General features: G+C 45.6%; 1 protein-coding gene across 3 annotated transcripts in view; it reads left to right on the top strand.

Annotated features, from left to right (window-relative positions):
• The window catches only part of LOC308152406 (peripheral plasma membrane protein CASK), a gene marked incomplete at its 3' end in the record, with an annotated part of 42,063 nt that extends 32,756 nt beyond the window's left edge, over positions 1–9,307 (top strand). For 2 of the 3 annotated variants that reach the window (XM_080525382.1, XM_080525381.1), the window contains exons 15-26: positions 105–183; positions 472–557; positions 860–928; positions 1,013–1,081; positions 1,196–1,231; positions 2,580–2,776; positions 3,052–3,167; positions 5,378–5,458; positions 5,895–5,975; positions 7,769–7,971; positions 8,209–8,292; positions 9,131–9,307. In XM_080525382.1, the coding sequence (XP_080381508.1) occupies positions 105–183; positions 472–557; positions 860–928; positions 1,013–1,081; positions 1,196–1,231; positions 2,580–2,776; positions 3,052–3,167; positions 5,378–5,458; positions 5,895–5,975; positions 7,769–7,971; positions 8,209–8,292; positions 9,131–9,307 (1,278 nt within the window). The remainder of the gene's footprint in view (positions 1–104; positions 184–471; positions 558–859; positions 929–1,012; positions 1,082–1,195; positions 1,232–2,579; positions 2,777–3,051; positions 3,168–5,377; positions 5,459–5,894; positions 5,976–7,768; positions 7,972–8,208; positions 8,293–9,130) is intronic. The other variant, XM_080525383.1, reaches the window with a different exon arrangement.
• Positions 9,308–18,579: the final 9,272 nt, after the last annotated feature.

Genomic DNA, 18,579 nt, shown 5'->3' with positions numbered 1-18,579 from the left:
CCTGGTCCAAACAAACTTGGATTAACCCATGGTTGGTACACACACACACACACACACACACACACACTTATCTTCACTCTGCTTGTCTTATTTCCTTTCCACAGGGCATCACTCTGAAGATGAACGACCTCAACCACTGCATCGTGGCCAGAATCATGCATGGAGGAATGATCCACAGACAAGGTACGGTACATTGGAACACAAGTGCGCCTTGTCTGGTCCAAACAAACTTGGACTAACCTACGGTTGGTACACACACACACACATGCACACACACACACGCACACAACATTGACATGTTTTAGGCTGAGAAGAAACAACAAACAGAGAAAACAGCTGTGATTGTCTTCTCCTCACACTCCATCCTCACACTCCTCACACTCCATCCTCACACTCCTCACACTCACACTCCTCACACTCACTCCTCACACTTCTCCTCTCACACACGCACAACCCTTTGTTCCGCCCCAGGGACGCTGCACGTGGGAGACGAGATCCGGGAAATCAACGGCATCAGCGTGGCCAATCAAACAGTGGAACAGCTCCAGAAGATGCTGGTGTGTAGTCCAATCAGCTCCTCTTATTGTAACCCCTGTCCAATCAGCTCCTCTTGTTCCTGTCTCTCGTTCTATCAAGTTTGTCTCAGAGCCATTCTCTAGTCAGCTCTTCTTGTTTTTCAATCAGCATTTCTCGTTATAACCCCTGTCCTTTTAATTCCATTAATTGGTCCAGATAGATCGTCCAGTTAGCCAAAAGCACTATTTTTTCCACTGTACATGTATTGTATGTGTCCCAAACACCCTTGCTTTTTGGTTTACTGTTCACGGTAACATCTATTTTTTTTGTCTTGTCCCCACAGAGGGAGATGAGAGGGAGCATTACCTTTAAGATTGTACCCAGCTACCGGTCACAGTCAATCTCTTGTGAGGTAAGGACAACCTGTGTTCCAGTCTACTTAGTAGTCATGTGTTACTGTGTGCGTTTGTCTGATGTGTTTGTGGGTGATTTGCAGAAAGAGTCGCCCGATCTGTCCAGACAATCTCCTGCCAACGGACATGCCAGTGTCACCAGCTCAATCCTGGTAAGGATCTGTCTCAACCTCTCCATCAACTTCATGGAAGTGTTATTCCAGCTTTTCAATGGATTCTGTCAGTGTTTGTGTGTTGACTCAAGGTCCTGCGTTGTGTTTGTGTAGGATCTGCCCTCCACCATTCAGCCTAAAGGACGGCAGGTGAGAGCCTTACCCTTTCCTCCTCCACTCCTTCACTCCTTCATTCCATTCCATTCCTCTCCTCTCCCCACACATGGCTTTGGCTACTCATTTCATCGTGTGTGTGTGTGTGTATGTGTGTGTGTGTGTGTGTGTGCGCGTGTGCGCAAGTGTGTGTGTGTGTGTGTGTGTGTGTGTGTGTGTGTGTGTGTGTGTGTGTAAGCGTGTGTGTGTGTGTAAGCGCAAGCATGTACAGTGTGTATATCTATGTTCACAGCATGTACTTCATACGTGTGTGTAAAACCTCACTTGACCCATTTGAGCCAAGTCCTTTTCGTGTCCGTAGGCCCCTCTTTCCCCATATCCTATGCCTCTGCTGATTTGTAGATTGCGTCAAAACACACCAGTAGATACACCGCTTTGGCTGTCCACAGCGTGTCTCCCTCTTCCCCCCCCCCACCCCCCCCCACACACACACACATCCAACCTCCTTTGTCGATGTCCCGTACGTTTTCTACTGCATGATGTGTGTGCGTGTGTGTGTGTGCGTGTGTGTGTGATGCTCTCAACCCTTTAGATCTCCAGACCCGCCTTCAAGGACAAAATGTCCGTCAAGGTAAGATCTCCCAGAACGGATCCCAGTAGCAGTAGATCACTCCTTCAAAAAGCCTCTTTCTGGCAGTAGATCCCTCATTGTACTGGTGGCAAATCCCCCCGCTGCTTGAAAAGAATGAAGATTTTTTTCAGATTATCCCCAAAAAAAGAATATCCAGCTCACTCAGCAGTGTGTGGCTGAACATTTGCGCTAAAGCTGTCGCCATGCGAAAGCAAGCCAGAGCGGTTTCTTTCTTCTCTCTCTCTCTCTCTCTCTCTCTCTCTCTCTCTCTCTCTCTCTCTCTCTCTCTCTCTCTCTCTCTCTCTCTCTCTCTCTCTTTCTGTCTCTCACTCTCTCTCTCTCTCTCTGTCTCTCACTCTCTCTACTGTATCTCTCTCTCACTCTCTTTCACTCTCTCTCTCTCTCTTTCTGTCTCTCTCTCTCTCTCCGTCTCTCTCTCACTCTCTCTCTCTCTCTTTCTGTCTCTCACTCTCTCTCTCTCTCTCTCTCTGTTTCTTTCCGGTCTCTCTTTCTCTCTTGCTTGCTGTTGCTCATTTGCTCTTTTCTCAGCTCCCCTCCGCTGCCTGTTTACCAATGTTGAGTGTTGATCAAGTTGAGTCATCACCCGCCTGGCCAATCAGAATGCACCGTACCAGCTTCGGCCAATCACAATCCGCTATTCCCTCTCATTAACAGCTTGACCAATCACAATCCCACTATGCCCTCAAACCAGCAGACTTGACTCATCACGTGTCTTCCCCTATCACCACTCAGATCTACGTGCGTGCCCAGTTTGAGTACGACCCCTCCAAGGATGACCTCATCCCCTGTAAGGAGGCGGGGATTCGCTTCCGGGTGGGTGACATCATCCAGATCATCAGCAAGGACGACCACAACTGGTGGCAGGGCAAGCTGGAGAACACCAAGAACGCCACGGCGGGACTCATCCCCTCGCCAGAACTACAGGAGTGGTAAGAGAACGTGTGGTGTGTGTGTTTGTGTGTGAGTGTGAGAGTGTGAGAGTGTGAGAGTGTGAGAGTGTGAGAGTGTGTGAGTGTGTGTGTGAGTGTGTGTGTGAGTGTGTGTGTGTGAGTGTGTGTGTGAGTGTGAATGTGAGTGTGAGTGTGAGTGTGAGTGTGAGTGTGAGAGTGAGTGTGTATGTGTGTGGGAGGGGGGGGGCATGTGTAAACAATTATCAGTTGTCTCTTCTTACTGTTTGCTGTGTCGTCGTCGTCGTCCCCCCCAGGCGCGTGGCGTGTATAGCCATGGAGAAGACCAAGCAGGAGCAGCAGGCCAGCTGTACCTGGTTTGGCAAGAAGAAGAAGCAGTACAAAGACAAGTACCTGGCCAAGCACAACGCAGGTACACACACACACACACGTACACGCACACACCTGCACGCAGGCACATACACACACACACACACATACGTACACGCACACACACCTGCACGCAGGCACATACACACACACACACACACACACACACACACGTACGCGCGCACACATGCAAGCACACACGCACACACACACACACGCACGCACACACATATACACTCATACACACTCAAGAGTATGCACACAGTGATGGATTTATTAACATGACGGGCACAGTAGTAGTAGTTGTTGATAAAAGACAAAGACACGCACGCTAAACTCTCTAAACTAACCCACGGCACAAATCTGCCCCGAGAGCTAAGCTTAGCAGTTGTAACCTATCTTAAGAGAGCTCAGCTTAGCTGCTGTAACGTCTTAAGATAGCTAAGCTAGTTCATATGCTAACAGGTTCGGCTATCCTGGTACGCCCTACTTCCACCATTATCCTATTACAAAAACCCATACATGGTTGCCACGGGGAGGAGCTATGCTGATGCTGTTTTTCTGACTGGAGTGAAGATGTCAATGCTAATAGTCAATTGTCTGCCTTCACCATTGAGATCACCAGCCTACGGATTGAAGAACTGGGTTTCTGATGATCTACAAATATTTCGTACACAACCATTGTCTATTGTATTACAGATTGGAATGTCGTATATGGAATGTTGAATGTCTTTCAACTTCATTCACTTGGCCAAAAATAGGCTAGGCCCAATTTTGACACTTTATGGTACACTAATTCTCTCACCCCTTTTGGGATGATGAATAACTCAAATCATGCATAATGTACAGCATATAGTCTGTGAAATGTGAGAAAATGTCTCTCTTTGGTTTATGTTCCTTGTCTTTCCCCTATAAGAAAGGCCTTCCCTTGCTCCTTCAAAGAGCTCCTAACTCTAACCGTTGTCTCAATGTTGACTGAATGTTTCATGTCTAACATTCCTGCGATTAACCACCCTGCCTCGGAGCTACTGTATGTACTGTATTGTTTTTTTTTAAGTTCCTTTTTTTATTTAAGAGGTCTTATTAACCCCTCCCTCCCTCCTTACCTCCCTCCTTCTGTCCATCTTTCATGCCGTCTCTTACCCAATGGCTTGGCTGCATGTAAGTAACTCTGAATGATGTCGCCCCCCCTGCCCCCCTTTTCTCTCTCCCTCTCAGCTCTTTTTTCTTTTTGTCAGCCTTTTTCAGTCTTCCTTGTTTGAGTACTGCATCAGTAACCTGGTTTGCTCTGTGAACTTATGGAATCGTCCTCTTTGGTTTGTTGCCATAGCCAGGATGTCCATTGTGATCTCATTATCAATTTTGTACGTCAAGAAATGTCCCAGAATAGTAAAAGATGTTTACGTTATGTGACCTCTGTGTATAATCGTAAAGATGTTCACGTAAAGATGCGATCTCCGTGGTGGTTAGGCAGTATTAGACACTAAGGGTTGGAGTTAGGGTTACGTTAACACTAGAACAGCCGTGCCTTTTTTACCTACTATAAAAGCCGCTACGGGGGTCAAATGGGAAGCTGCTACTTACACACAACGACTACTAGTTGGCCGTCCTGTAAATCTGCCTGCCTCCTACACAGAAAAACAGCAAAATAGCTTTATACTAGCTTATCCTGATGTGATTATGTAAGGATACTGGGTGGTAGAACGCACATATCTAGGAAAAGTCATGAAAGGAGGATCCAACAAAAATTACTCACAGGGTCAAATGACCCACCCATGGCTGTTATAGTGTTACGGCATTCATTTGAGTGGTTAGCATCGGTGGAAGGTGTTGGCACTCATTAGCATAAACATCTTAACGGATTCTCTGACTTACTTTTAGCAACCATTAGCATAAACATCTTAAGGGATTCTCTGACTTACTTTTAGTACGTTTCATAAGATATTGTACAAAATGATGAATGAGGTCAGGCTGGGATGTCTTTAAGCTTTCTGCGTGTCTGAAAACAAACCCAGAAGACAAATCTATAGGAAACGAGATGGAGATGAATACTAATGAATGTGCCTCAGATAATCCTCCCAACTCCTCTTATCTCCATGTTGTCCTTGTTTCCCTGTGACTTTTTTCTTTTCTTTCCCGAGTCTTTTTGTTTATCTCCCTGTTTGTTTAAGTCTGTCACAAACATGAACTATTGAACGGATCCTGAAGAGATTCAGTGAATACTGAATGCTTCTCCTTTACCTCTGTGTCCAGTCTTTGACCAACTAGATTTGGTCACGTATGAAGAGGTGGTGAAGCTGCCGGCGTTCAAGAGGAAAACGTTGGTCTTGTTGGGTATGTAGCCATTCAGTGTTCAGTTCAGTATTTTCAGTGTTCTTTGAATTTGGAGACTTTCACCTCGTGTCGACACAAACAGAGGTCATGTCAGTAGCAATGAGCACCAACGTTTAAAAAAAAAAGGCCAGCACAAACCAGAGTTGAGGCGAATTCCTTTTCAGTTCCATAAATTCTGGTAGTGAATTGTTACAATTCAATAAAAAAAAACTAAACTTTGTGGGTTCTTTACATTCTACTGTAAATTGAGAAAAAGCGTAGGAATTTAATTGGAGTTTCAAAACACTTCTCGAATTGATGGAATTGAAAAGGAACTCACCCCATACTTGTTTATGTCTCTCTCTCTCTCTCTCTCTCTCTCTCTCTCTCTCTCTCTCTCTCTCTCTCTCTCTCTCTCTCTCTCTCTCTCTCTCTCTCTCTCTTATCTCTTTACCAGGTGCCCATGGAGTTGGCAGGAGGCACATCAAGAACACACTCATCACCAAGCATGCAGACCGATTTGCCTACCCCATTCCTCGTAAGACACGCATGTACTTGCACGCGCACGCACGCACACACACACACACACACACACACACACACACACACACACACACACACACACACACACACACAGTATATCTCAGAAGTGAGTACACCCTTTAGATTTTTGCAAATATTCTGTCATATCCTTTCAGGGGATAACACTATCTTAATGAAACTTTGATATAACTTAAAGTAGTCAGTGTGCTGCTTGAATAACAGTATAGATGTATTGTCCATTGAAAATTACTCAGTACACAGCTGTTAATGTCTAAACAGCTGGCAACAAAAGTGAGTACACCCCATAGTGAACATGTCTAAATTGTGCCCAAAGTGTCAATATTTTGTGTGACCACCATTGTTATCTAGCACTGCTTTAACCCTCCTGGGCATGGAATTCACCAGAGCTGCACAGGTTGCTTCTGGAATCTTCTTCCACTCCTCCATGACGACATCACGGAGCGCACGGATGTTGGACACCTTGCACTCCTCCACCTTCCTCTTGAGGATGCCCCACATGTGCTCAATTGGGTTTAGGTCTGGAGACATACTTGGCCAGTCCATCACCTTAACCTTCAGCTTCTTCAGCAAGGCCGTTGTCATCTTGGAGGTGTGTTTAGGGTCATTATCATGTTGGAAAACTGCCCTACGGCCCAGTTTCCGAAGAGAGGGGATCATGCTTTGCTGCAGGATGTCACAGTATATATTGGAATTCATGTGTCCCTCAATGAAATGCAGCTCCCCAGTGCCGGCAGCACTCATGCAGCCCCAGACCATGATGCTGCCACCACCATGCTTGACTGTAGGCAAAACACATTTGTCTTGGTACTCCTCACCAGGGTGCCGCCACACACGCCGGACACCATCTGACCCAAACAGGTTTATTTTGGTCTCATCAGACCACAGGACATGGTTCCAGTAACTCATGTTTTTGGATTCATTGTCTTCAGCAAACTGTTTGCGGGCTTTCTTATGCATCGGTTTCAGAAGAGGCTTCTGTCTGGGGCGACGGCCATACAAACCGATTTGATGCAGTGTGAGGCGTATGGTCTGGGCACTGACAGGCTGACATCCCACTTCTGCAACCTCTGCAGCAATGCTGGAAGCACTCGCACGTCTATTTTTGGAAACCAACCTCTGGATATGACGCTGAGCACGTGGACTCAACTTCTTTGGTCGACCCTGGCGAGGCCTGTTCCGAGTGGAACCTGTCCTGGAAAACCGCTGTATGATCTTAGCCACTGTGCTGTAACTCATTTTCAGGGTGTTGGCAATCTTCTTATAGCCAAGGCCATCTTTGTGAAGCGCAATAATCCTTTTTTTCAGCCGCTCAGAGAGTTCCTTGCCATGAGGTGCCATGTTGTCCAGCATTCAGAGAGAATTGTGCCCAAAACACCAAATTTAACAGCCCTGCTTATCATTTACACCTGAATCCTTGTAACACTAACGAGTCACATGACACCAGGGCGGGAAAACAACATCATTGGGCACAATTAGGACATGTTCACTATGGGGTGTACTCACTTTTGTTGCCAGCTGTTTAGACATTAACAGCTGTGTACTGAGTAATTTTCAAAGGACAATAAATCTATACTGTTATTCAAGCAGCACACTGACTACTTTAAGTTATATCAAAGTTTCAGTAGGATAATGTCATCCCCTGAAAGGATATAACAGAATATTTGCAAAAATCTAAAGGGTGTACTCACTTTTGAGATATACTGTATATCATATAACATATCATATCATATCACACTCACCCACCTTTCTCTCTCTCCCTTTGTACAGACACAACCAGACCTCCGAAAAAGGACGAGGAGAATGGGAAGAACTACTACTTTGTGTCCCACGACCAGATGATGCAGGACATCAGCAACAACGACTACCTGGAGTACGGCAGTCACGAGGACGCCATGTACGGCACCCGGCTGGAGACCATCCGCCAGATCCATGAGCAGGGCATGATCTCCATACTGGATGTGGAGCCCCAGGTTCGTGTGTGTGTGTGTGTGTGTGTGTGTGTGTGTGTGTGTTTGTGTATATATATGTGTGCGTTGCGGGTGTGAGTTGAGTGTGTGTCACGGGGAGATGGACAAGCAGGTCACCGTCTCAATAAGCTAGTCAGCTAGTATGTTAGTGGGTTTGTTGGTTCATTAGTAGTTGGTTAGTGAGGTTAGCTAGTGAATTAGTCAGTCAGTCAGTAAAACATCTGTTGTTTCTTTCTTCAGGCACTAAAAGTCTTGAGGACAGCCGAGTTCGCTCCTTACGTCGTCTTTATTGCAGCTCCGACCATTACTCCTGGAATGAACGAGGTAAGGATACCATATTCTACATTTCTCACTCATTCAGTCTTTCCATTCATTGAGGCCAATGCTTGTTGTCCTTCCACAGCAGTCAACGTACTTCAAATGGTAGTGCCATACCCCTATAATGACAATTCGCAATTCGTCGCCAAAAGTCGTCTCTCACTGCCACCCCCCCCCCCCACCCCCCTGGAGCCTATGGCACTCAGCTAGAGGTGCATGAAGTCCTGCTACTGTACCAGTCCTGTATTTGGGTTGTGGTTCATGTAATTGTCTATCACGCTGCATGTTGCGCTGTGTGTGTTTGCCTGTTGATTTTCTTTGGCATGCCCTTTTCCTTTGCACCCAAAAGCTTCCCAAGTGGTGCAGGAAAGTGCCCGTAAGTACTGGAACATTCCAGGTAGCAGCTGTAGTGTACACGGGAGGCTGGTGAAGGTAGAAATTGGAGGACAGGCTCATTTGTTGATCAAACACTTATTTAATACCATTCCACGTTCCATTCCATGCCTTACAATAAGTTCGACACACACTCCAATTTCTAACTCCACAAGCCTTGCCTGCTAGTGTAGCTTTTTCACACATACCGTACGTGTGTGTGTTAATGTTTTTTTTTTGTTCAGTGTGTACCGGTAGTCTGGTTGTCTGTGCCTGAATCGGACCCTTCCCTAGTGTTTTGTGTGTGTGTGTGTGTGTGTGTGTGTGTGTGTGTGTGTGTGTGTGTGTGTGTGTGCTTGCGTGTGTGCGTGCGCAGATGCGTATGTCATTTGACCACTACCTACCTCTCGCGTATTCAGTATTAGTCATCAATTCTCAGTCCGTCCCTCTCCTCCCTCCTCTCCTCCTGCAGGATGATTCTCTTCAGAGGCTGCAGACGGAGTCAGAGGGCCTTCAGAAGACCTACGCGCACTACTTCGACCAGACCATCATCAACAACGAGATAGACGACACTATACGCCACCTGGAGGAGGCCGTCGATCTAGTCTGCACCACATCCCAGTGGGTTCCTGTGTCGTGGGTTTACTAGCCCCACCCCCCACCCACCACCATCCAACTGACCAATCAACCTGCGGCTAACCCAGCCGACCTCCGACCCCCCGCCCCCCCTTACCCAGACAACCGTTTTGTTTCTTTTTGATGCATCTCTGTGGAACTGTTGTGGATAAAAGAAGAAAATAAAAAAAGTCTCCCAGCGCCTCTTGAAACCTCAGTTCACAAAACAGTGACTTCTGTTTCCCCCACCCCCACCCCCTCACCTCCCCCCCTTATCGACTGCCTCGAAGGCACAATGTTGTGTGTGTATATATATACATATATATATATATAATAGATAAATAATAAATAAGGTCCTGTCCTTAGAGTGGAAGGGAAGAGAAGGGGAAAGGAGGGTGATATCGTAGACATTTTATACTTTTTCTTTTTTTATCGTCAGAGACAGCTATCTCGAAGAGGCGATAACGAGCATGGACAGACTTAAGACATACGGTTGTTGTGGGTGTCTGTGTTTTTTTTTTTTGCCTTAGAAGGCATTTCCTGTGGTCCCCCAGAAGCTAGCTGTGCTCTCTGACCCCTAATCATGTTGGTCCTCTCTTAACCCTCCTTGCTCCGCGCCCTGGGAAACGAGCAGAGGTCCTTCCAGCACAGTTGACGCTGCCGCAGTGGCACCAAGTCCAGATATAAAAGCACAGGAAACTCGGCAGCAGCTACCCCCCCCGGCAACACCATGTATTTATTTGATTGATGCCCTTGTATCTGTCAATCAAAACCCCTTGAAGGAGCACACTACCCCTCCTGTCCCCTATCGTAGCCCACACTCTCCCCTTGTTCCTTACTCGCTTTGTTTACATCTCAGTTTGCACAATGGACTATGGAGAGGACAGGTGCTGTTTCTCTCTCTCTCTCTCTCTCTCTCTCTCTCATCCTCTCCCTCAACTCCCCCACTCTGTCTCTTTCTTTCTGTCTCTTTCTCCCCCCGCTCTCTGCCCCCTCCTCTCTCTCTCTCTCTCTCTCTCTCTCTCTCTCTCTCTCTCTCTCTCTCTCTCTCTCTCTCTCTCTCAAGAGATCCTCCATGCATCAGAGATGAGTTGTGCTGGTTGATGGACACAAACAAGGGTTTGGAACACGTCCAACAACGAAAAAGAACTGGCATCCTCACCAGTGAGCTTGGTACATCCACTGGAGGATGGAGAGAACGAAAAAAAATAAAAAAGAATAAACAAAGATCGCCTGAAGGTGGCTGGGGGAAGAAGACTATGACACCTATGCACCCCCCCAGACCTGCTGGTGAACTTTCTCAATGGACGATTTCTATTAGACCCCGCCCCCACCCCCTTGATAGTGAGCCGTGTCTGTAAATTGTCTTCATTTGATTCGTTGTGGGTATGGTTGGGGAGGGGATGTGGAGTAGGACATCCAATCCAGTTCCACCATTTCCGAACTGTGTCGTCTTAAAGATTATTACTGTTTTAAGTTCAATGGAAGGAGATGGATTCCTGCAGATTTTTATTGTGTGTAAATGTTTTGATGGTGCGTACGTCATACGAGTGAATACGAAGAGCCAGTGTGTGTATAATAATCCTTAAAAGAGCTCATTATGTGACATAAACTCTTCATAATGCTTCACTTGAAGTGGCAAGGCATAACATCTTCTGAACACTGTCTTAAGCAGGGCGTAATGCCTGTCTTAAACTGTTGTGGCACCCAACGTCAAATGTTATGTTGTGTTTATGACAGAGTTACGTAGGGGTTGTCATACCACCTCAAGAAAAGTGTTACCATTTAAAGTCCTGTGTAAATTCCCTCTGCAAATGACAAAAGCAGCTCTTCGGTATGAAATGTTGTTCTTTTTCTTTTCATTTTTTAAAAATATATTTCCTTTTAAGTGTTGACAAAGTAAACTGCCTTTGGATTCTGTCTCATGCATGACTCTGTAGACGTGAGTGAGTGAGTGAGTCTATTTGCGTGGTTCTGTGTATGTGCATGTATACGTGCGTGTATGTGTTGTCCAATGCAGAAGTTTGCTTACACTGCACATACAAAGAACAGGCAACAAGCTGATTGGTTGGCTTTTAGAGCCAGTAAATGGTGCTTTAAAAATAAGGGTGGAAATACTTTCTGTTAATATTCTCAATAGTTATTAAGTCAACAGCTGATACTTCCATAGTCCAGTAGATGGCAGCATCCCCTCAAATGTAGTCCTGACAGTGTGACCTAAAGCAAAGAGTATCCTCTCTTTGTATAAAGATTCAACTGGCCCGCATCATGTGTATATCAGAAGTCGCATGTGAATATCAGGTTTGATTGTTCAAAATGTACAATATATTAATTTAATGGTAAATGATTAACAATATCTTACAAGTTATTGCATGTCTGCATGACCTCAGCGCACTGCGTAATACCACAGCCCTACCCCGCACAGCCACTAGAGGTCACTTTAATACCACAGCCCTACCCCACACAGCCACTATAGGTCACTTTCATGTTTTGTGTATTGTCTTGCGTCCAAACCCAGCTAGCGTTAATCGTCGTACATCCATTGGGTCCTGGAGTTGGCAGGCACCTTAAACATTCTCCATCCAAGCTGTAAAGGCGTCGGCTCCTCCTTAGAACCTATCAGAGTGATCAGCTGAAAAAAAGTGATAATGCCCACCGTTGTAATGGAACACAACGTTCAATGTGGGCCATGTTACTTCCATAAGTGGTACAGTGTTCAGGCAATCTAAAAAAATAAGTATAGAAGTTTAAAAAACGAACAAACTGGTACTTACAATTGGCTCCTAGTTCACTTTGATTTTGAACTTTTATATAAAACAAATATTTGCACTTTATTCCAAATGCACAATATTTACATGTGATGCTTAGGGTTTGGGTAAGCAAGTGAGTGGTAAAGTTACAAAATAGCAAAGTTAGGGTTGTGGTTAGGAAATGGGTCACCTGTGCCGAGATTCAAACAAAGTATGTTAAGTATGCCATGTTAAGGCACTTTCACCTCAACGGCCACCCTTTCAGTCACAATGTAGAAATAAACAATATATATTTTCTATAGAGACCAGGCTGATAATAACTGTGATGTTCGAAAGCAGTTTATTTACGTGCAAACTCAAATAAGGGCTACCAATTTACTATCATGAGATCACACATATCCCACAGTTTTTTTTTTTTTTTAAATTTACCTGCCACAACACTCCCCTAATTGGAAGACATGAAAATAGAATAATAATTATACTTATATTTGACAGTTATTTATTCAGTGCCTGTATTGAGTTTATAAATTCCAACCTTCAGATGTCTAAAGGTTAACCTATCTTTCCCAGTTTACCATTTCACTGTTTTCTTCTGCAATACAGCCTTCTATTTTACTGCGAGGATAGTGTTTAAGAAGTTAATTCTCCCATCGCAATGGTAGGCCAGTGTTGCTACTGTGGCAGACACAAGTTGTGAAGATGTGTGTAGTGCTGCCGAAAGCCACTACAAGCTGGTGACGAGCTGTGAAAGATGTTAGTATATATTACTGATGGTGCTGACATTATTGGTGTTCCCTCCAAACAATCACTAAAATAAAAATGAGAGACAAGGGACCAAGCAATGGGGCCAACTCATGTTTTTCAAATATCCTTATTTACTCTCATACCATCGTCACTCATTCTCTCATAGGCCCTATGCACAGGCAGCAACAAACATGCAACGGCACAGAGAAGGAGGGGATAATATGTTTAAGGCAATTTGATGGGAAGTTGTCAAGTTATGATAATAACTGGTAATAATTATCATATATGATAATAACTTGAAATAAGGGCTACCAATTTACTATCATGAGTATCACACATATCCCACAGTTGTTGTTTTTGGTTTGTTTGTCACCTGCCACAACACTCCCCTAATTGGAAGACATGAAAAGAGAATAATAACTTGATAATGCAACCTATGGATTACAGAATAAAGTTAGGAAGTTCACGCTAGACAGGAGTTAGGATTTTAGGTTCCATTGGGCTTGAGACTGGGTAGAAACATAGCATACAGTGTAGGCTATGTAGAACAACAGAGATGGAGGTGACAGGCTACTTATATGGCGCTTTTCCACTACCGGGTCGACCCAGGCTGGCCTGCTTCTTTGGCGCTTTTCCATTTGTCGGCTCGGCTCGGTTCTTTAGCTACCCTTCACGAGCAGGAACTACAGGGCCGAAAGGTACCTTTTTGCCAGGCTGCGTGTGACGTGTGGCGCTGCACACCGTTGATTGGTCAATGGAAATCGTCATCCCATGTTCATAGATTTCTTCGCTAACCGCCATCTTTAAATACCACAACAGATTTCGCTCTCGGAAAATGTCACTTACTGTTTCTGTAATAACGTATTAATAAAGATTAGGAAAATTATGATAACCATCGTATTATCTTAGTTTAATGTAATTTCAATGCATCATAGAACTTTTATTTACAACAAGCATAACAAAAAAAATCGCTATTATGGCGATGTGCTGTGCCTATGCTGTTCCTCAGTCCAGCGGCAGTCAAATGCCAGTAGATTCGCGTCTTGCTCCCTTTAACACATGTCGGCGTTTCCCTGGTTGCGAGATCTAAACTATTAGAACTGAAAGCGGCAGGTAACAGGCACGTAACATCCATATGCTGTATATATAAATAAATATATTTGACTACCAGCAAGACACCGGAGCACTCGTATCTATAACAAACGTCCGCTTGATTGTATGAGCCCCACGTCAGTCAGCCTTTCCGTAGAAATACATCGCTCACATGTTTTAAGGCTGATCTGTGCATGATAGTGCTGCATTATGTTGATCTATTTATATCGATCTATTCTTGCCAATTCCTTATTACCAGTGGAAAGGGGAAAGGCTAAAACACTTTGAATGGAATAGATAGGACTTTCCGTTCAATGGAGGAAGCATGATACTCCGAGTTCATCTCGCTTTTCCCCATTGATGTATTAAACAATCTAAGCAATCTAATCAGAGCAGTTGTTATTATGGCATATTATTGATGGATGTGCCATTTTTGATGGAGAGCAGTGAGCGAATGACTGGATGTGAGCATGTATTTGAATAATGCCGATAGATTCGCGTCTTGCTCCGAAACCGGAGCTGCCGGCAGCAGACAGGATTTTACAGCGTTCCTTCAAACTATCGTAATTCAGGGCTGGACTGGCCATCTGGCATACCGGGCATTTGCCCGGTGGGCCGCGGGAGTTTTGGGCCGAGCCGACCGGCAAAAAAAAAAAAAAAAAAATTATATATATTTTTTTTTTTTTTTTTTTTTTTATCAGCCGGCCCGGCCGAAAGCTACAATCGAACGGCCCATAAATCGAAAGCTACCATTGAACGGCCCATAAATCAGGGACAGCGGCCCATTGGTCAATTTTCTATACGGACACTGGGCTGGCCCAATCAACAGAGAGAAGGGGGGGGGGGGGGTCAGGGGTCACGCACGCACGCAGCACCAGACCTCCGTCTCAGTTTCGCGGTAGTTTTGGGTCGAGCCGGCCAGCAAAATAAATTTAGTTAGCCTGGATAGTTACTAGATAGATACTGAGAGAGATGGAGCGCAAAAGCACACTAAAACGGAAGGGAGGCTGGGAAAAACTTAGGGAGAAAAACCAAAAGAAACTCGAGGCAGATGCTGCCAAATGTGTAAACATTAGGGACATGTTTGCTGCACCCTCAAGTTTACCACAGCAGCAACAGCAACAGGTTGAAGAGGAGGCTGGCAGGGAGGAGCGGGAGCAGGGTACAGATACAGAGGATAGAGAGGATACAGAAGAAGAGGAGGCTGGCAGGGAGGAGCGGGAGCAGGGTACAGATACAGAGGATAGAGAGGATACAGAAGAAGAGGAGGCTGGCAGGGAGGAGCGGGAGCAGGGTACAGATACAGAGGGTTAGGGTTAGGGTTGAAGAGGAGGCTAGCAGGGAGGAGCGGGAGCAGGGTACAGATACAGAGGATAGAGAGGATACAGAAGAAGCGGGGCCGAAACAGCCTGTAACCGTTGACCCGGTAAGGAAAATATAGGTAGCTGTTAGGGGTGTAACGGATCGCCCCCCACGGTTCGGCACGCATGTGTACCGCGGATCAATTGCAAAATGTAACCAAGTAATAATATTACTTAATATTAGGTAATATCCCTTGTAAATCACAATGTAGAGTTGCCATGAAAAGATAGACGACAGTTGCGTGCTTTGTTTTACTCTAAAGCGCAATGATAGGTTGATAATGGAAGAAAAAAATCTAGAACAACAAGGCTGCGTTCGTAAATTCGCTCTGGAATCTGATCACTGAGTACACTGGTCTACTTGCACTGGTACCATTGCTTACTGCATGTAGTCGTCTTTGCAGTGGTTTGGGGGAATACTACAGTTTGTCATATGACTGTACAGCACAGTATATAAGACGAGTATATAAGGCAAGTATTTTTGTGCTGGTGGGTGTGGTCCGACCGATTGGGGTGGGCCTGTCTGGGCCAAAAATGCCAGGGCCTAATTTTTGTCCCAGTCCAGCCCTGTCGTAATTCACGAACTATATGCCCAATCTAAAAAATTCAAACAGTTTCTGAAAGCAGAGAAGTTGCACTTTTTTTAGGCTTATTACGGTAGTTCACCAACAAAAAAAGCACAGTGCTCAACGTGTCAGGAGAAATAAAAATAGAATCGGGGCTTTAACACATGTTGGCATTTCCCTGGTTGCGAGATCTAAACTAGTCTACTAGAACTGAAAGTGGCAAGTAACAGGCACTTAACGTTACATGTTGTAAGGCTGATCTGTGCACGATAGTGCTGCATTTTTTTTTTTTTTACATTAGTTTTTCAGATTGTTATCCCTTTTTCACCCAATTTGGTAGCCAATTGAACCCAACCTAACATCCAATTATCCCCTGCCTATTGCGAAGGATCCGCCGCACGACGGCAGTCCCAGAAGAGGCCGCCAGGCAGACTAGCTGACTGGCTCCTCGAGCCCAGCACCTGTTATTCCGGCACCCCGGGGGCGCTGTTGCGCGACGGATCCTTGTCCGGAAATACTCCTATACCGCCAGGGCTGGACTTAGGGGGGTGGGGGCCCCTGGGCTTGAGTCATTGTTCGGGCCCCTACCTACACTAAAAACAACTACACCAACCAGAACCTATGACCAGAAACACACGTATCCCAATGGAGTATGTTATTGGCATAAAGCACATGAAGAAAAAGCAAGTGTTAGGCCTGAACCAAGCGGTCAAATGTGGCAGAACCCCAGAACAGACGGACACAGAGACAAGGGTGACAATAATAACATGTTTATTTAATAAAGACAGACAAAATAACAAACCTACACTAACAGGGCCTACGTGGGGGGAGTGTGTGGGTGCCTGAGACGAAATGTAAGTGAGGTGTGTATTGGACAGCTACAGTATGTGTCTGGGCGCGAGTGTCTGAACTCATGAAGCATCTACGACTGGTTTGAAAAACCCAGTAAGTTTTGGAGTTTTTCTCAGTGTCTCCCTTTCGCGTTCCACTTTTTCATTTTTAATTTTTTTTTTTGCGCTCCACTCTCGTAATTCCTCCTGTCCGCCATGATCATGACATTGACAATCGCTCCACCAAAGATGATGCCCCTGCCCTGCGCGTGACGCGTCGATGTAAACCTCTCCATTGGCCTAAATATACAGTATAATTAAACAAATTAAAACACGTCATTCATCAGAGCGTCCAGTAGGAATAGTGATAGGGGCTGTATTTCCATGCCCGCGGGGGAGGGGGGGGGGCTGTATTTCCGTGCCCTGCGCTGCGACAAAACAAATTTTTCCAATTTGAACGTAATTTATGAATTCAAAATCAAAGAGCAAATATTTATTCATACATTTGGATTTATTTTGGGGCCCCTTGTAGCCCGGGGCCCCTGGGCTCAAGCCCAGGGTAGCCCATGCATAAGTCCGGCCCTGTATACCGCCCTCGGGAGCGGCCGCCCAATATGCCGCTCCCCGTGTGTGCCCCAGCCATATCCGGATCTGGCGAGCTGGGATACGATCCCAGTCCCCGGTGGGCAGCTTGCACTAGTGGCCAGTGCTTAGACCGCTACACCACCGCGGGGCACGATAGTGCTGCATTTTGACATAATTCTTATCGCATTTCCCCCCGCTGATCTGTATAGCGGGGGGAATCTTATGACACGTAACTCCTCCTACAGTCCCGGGTCTTTCCTGTATAGTGGAAAACGTCTCGTACCCAGAACTGTTCAAAAGCGTGCCGAGGCGAGCCGTGCTGAGCCGTGCCGTGCCGGTCATTTACATTTACATTTACATTTTTGGCATTTAGCAGACGCCTTATTCCAAAGCGACTTACAATCAATACATTTGAATACTAAGCATGTGAATCAGCAGTCCATCATTCGTTGCAGGAAGAGTACTCTAGCTCGGGCCCGGGGCCACTGATAGGAGGAAAAACCTTCTCCCTATTATCGCCTTCTACTAAAACGTTTTTTTTTTTTTTTTTTTTTTTACTGGAGAAACTGAGAAACAGTACAATGGGGGCAATAGAAGTTCTAGGGACACAGTAGAGGGGAAAGCGGGTGTCTTTAGGAGACGTAGTGGTGAGGGTCGGAAGATGTCTCAGGAGGAGCAGTTAAGATGTAACCTGAAGAGATGGGTCTTCAGTCTACGACGGAAGATGGGTAGTGACTCTGCCGTTCTGACAGCCGTGGGGAGCTCATTCCACCAGCGGGGAGCCAGTGTTGTGAAGAGACGTGATCGGGCAGCCCGACTGCTGTGTAGAGGAGGTGGGGCCAGTCGGCCAGCCGAGGTGGAGGAGCGGAGTGAGCGGGCAGGGGTTTGGGGGGTCAATGGAAAAGCGCCAATAGGGACAGCAGAAGATGGCTCACAATGCTGTACTTGAGTTACAGGAGTTGGTCACATCTGGTGTGATTAAAGGGACAATAGTATTCATAATTACATCCTGTGTCCATAGATTTACTGCAGTTTCTCAATGAAATCCCTCACAGAGTGGCCTTCACTTTCTTCTAAACATAACGACCCTAGTGTAATGAGAAAGACTGCCTCTGACTCAACTGCTGCAGTCCCTTCTTTGCCACGGCATCATTTATAGAAATACAAATGCTCAACCAAACCACAATCATGAAGCCTTAATAAACAGAATGTTATTAATTATTGATTCCTGGGCTTACATTTCAAGGAGACTGAATACGGATGGTAGATCATTAAAAAGGGATTGAGGACACACAGCGTAATCCATATGGGGTTTTGTTTGCTTCGTCCAAGGGCTGCATTTGCATGGTCGCCTTGAGTCGTGTTTCTGCACGCTTTC

This window comes from Nansenia antarctica, assembly GCF_963989245.1.
Source record: "Nansenia antarctica genome assembly, chromosome: 3".
In the NCBI taxonomy this organism is placed as follows: Eukaryota; Metazoa; Chordata; class Actinopteri; order Argentiniformes; family Microstomatidae; genus Nansenia; species Nansenia antarctica.
This window is presented reverse-complemented; position numbering and strand designations above follow the sequence as displayed.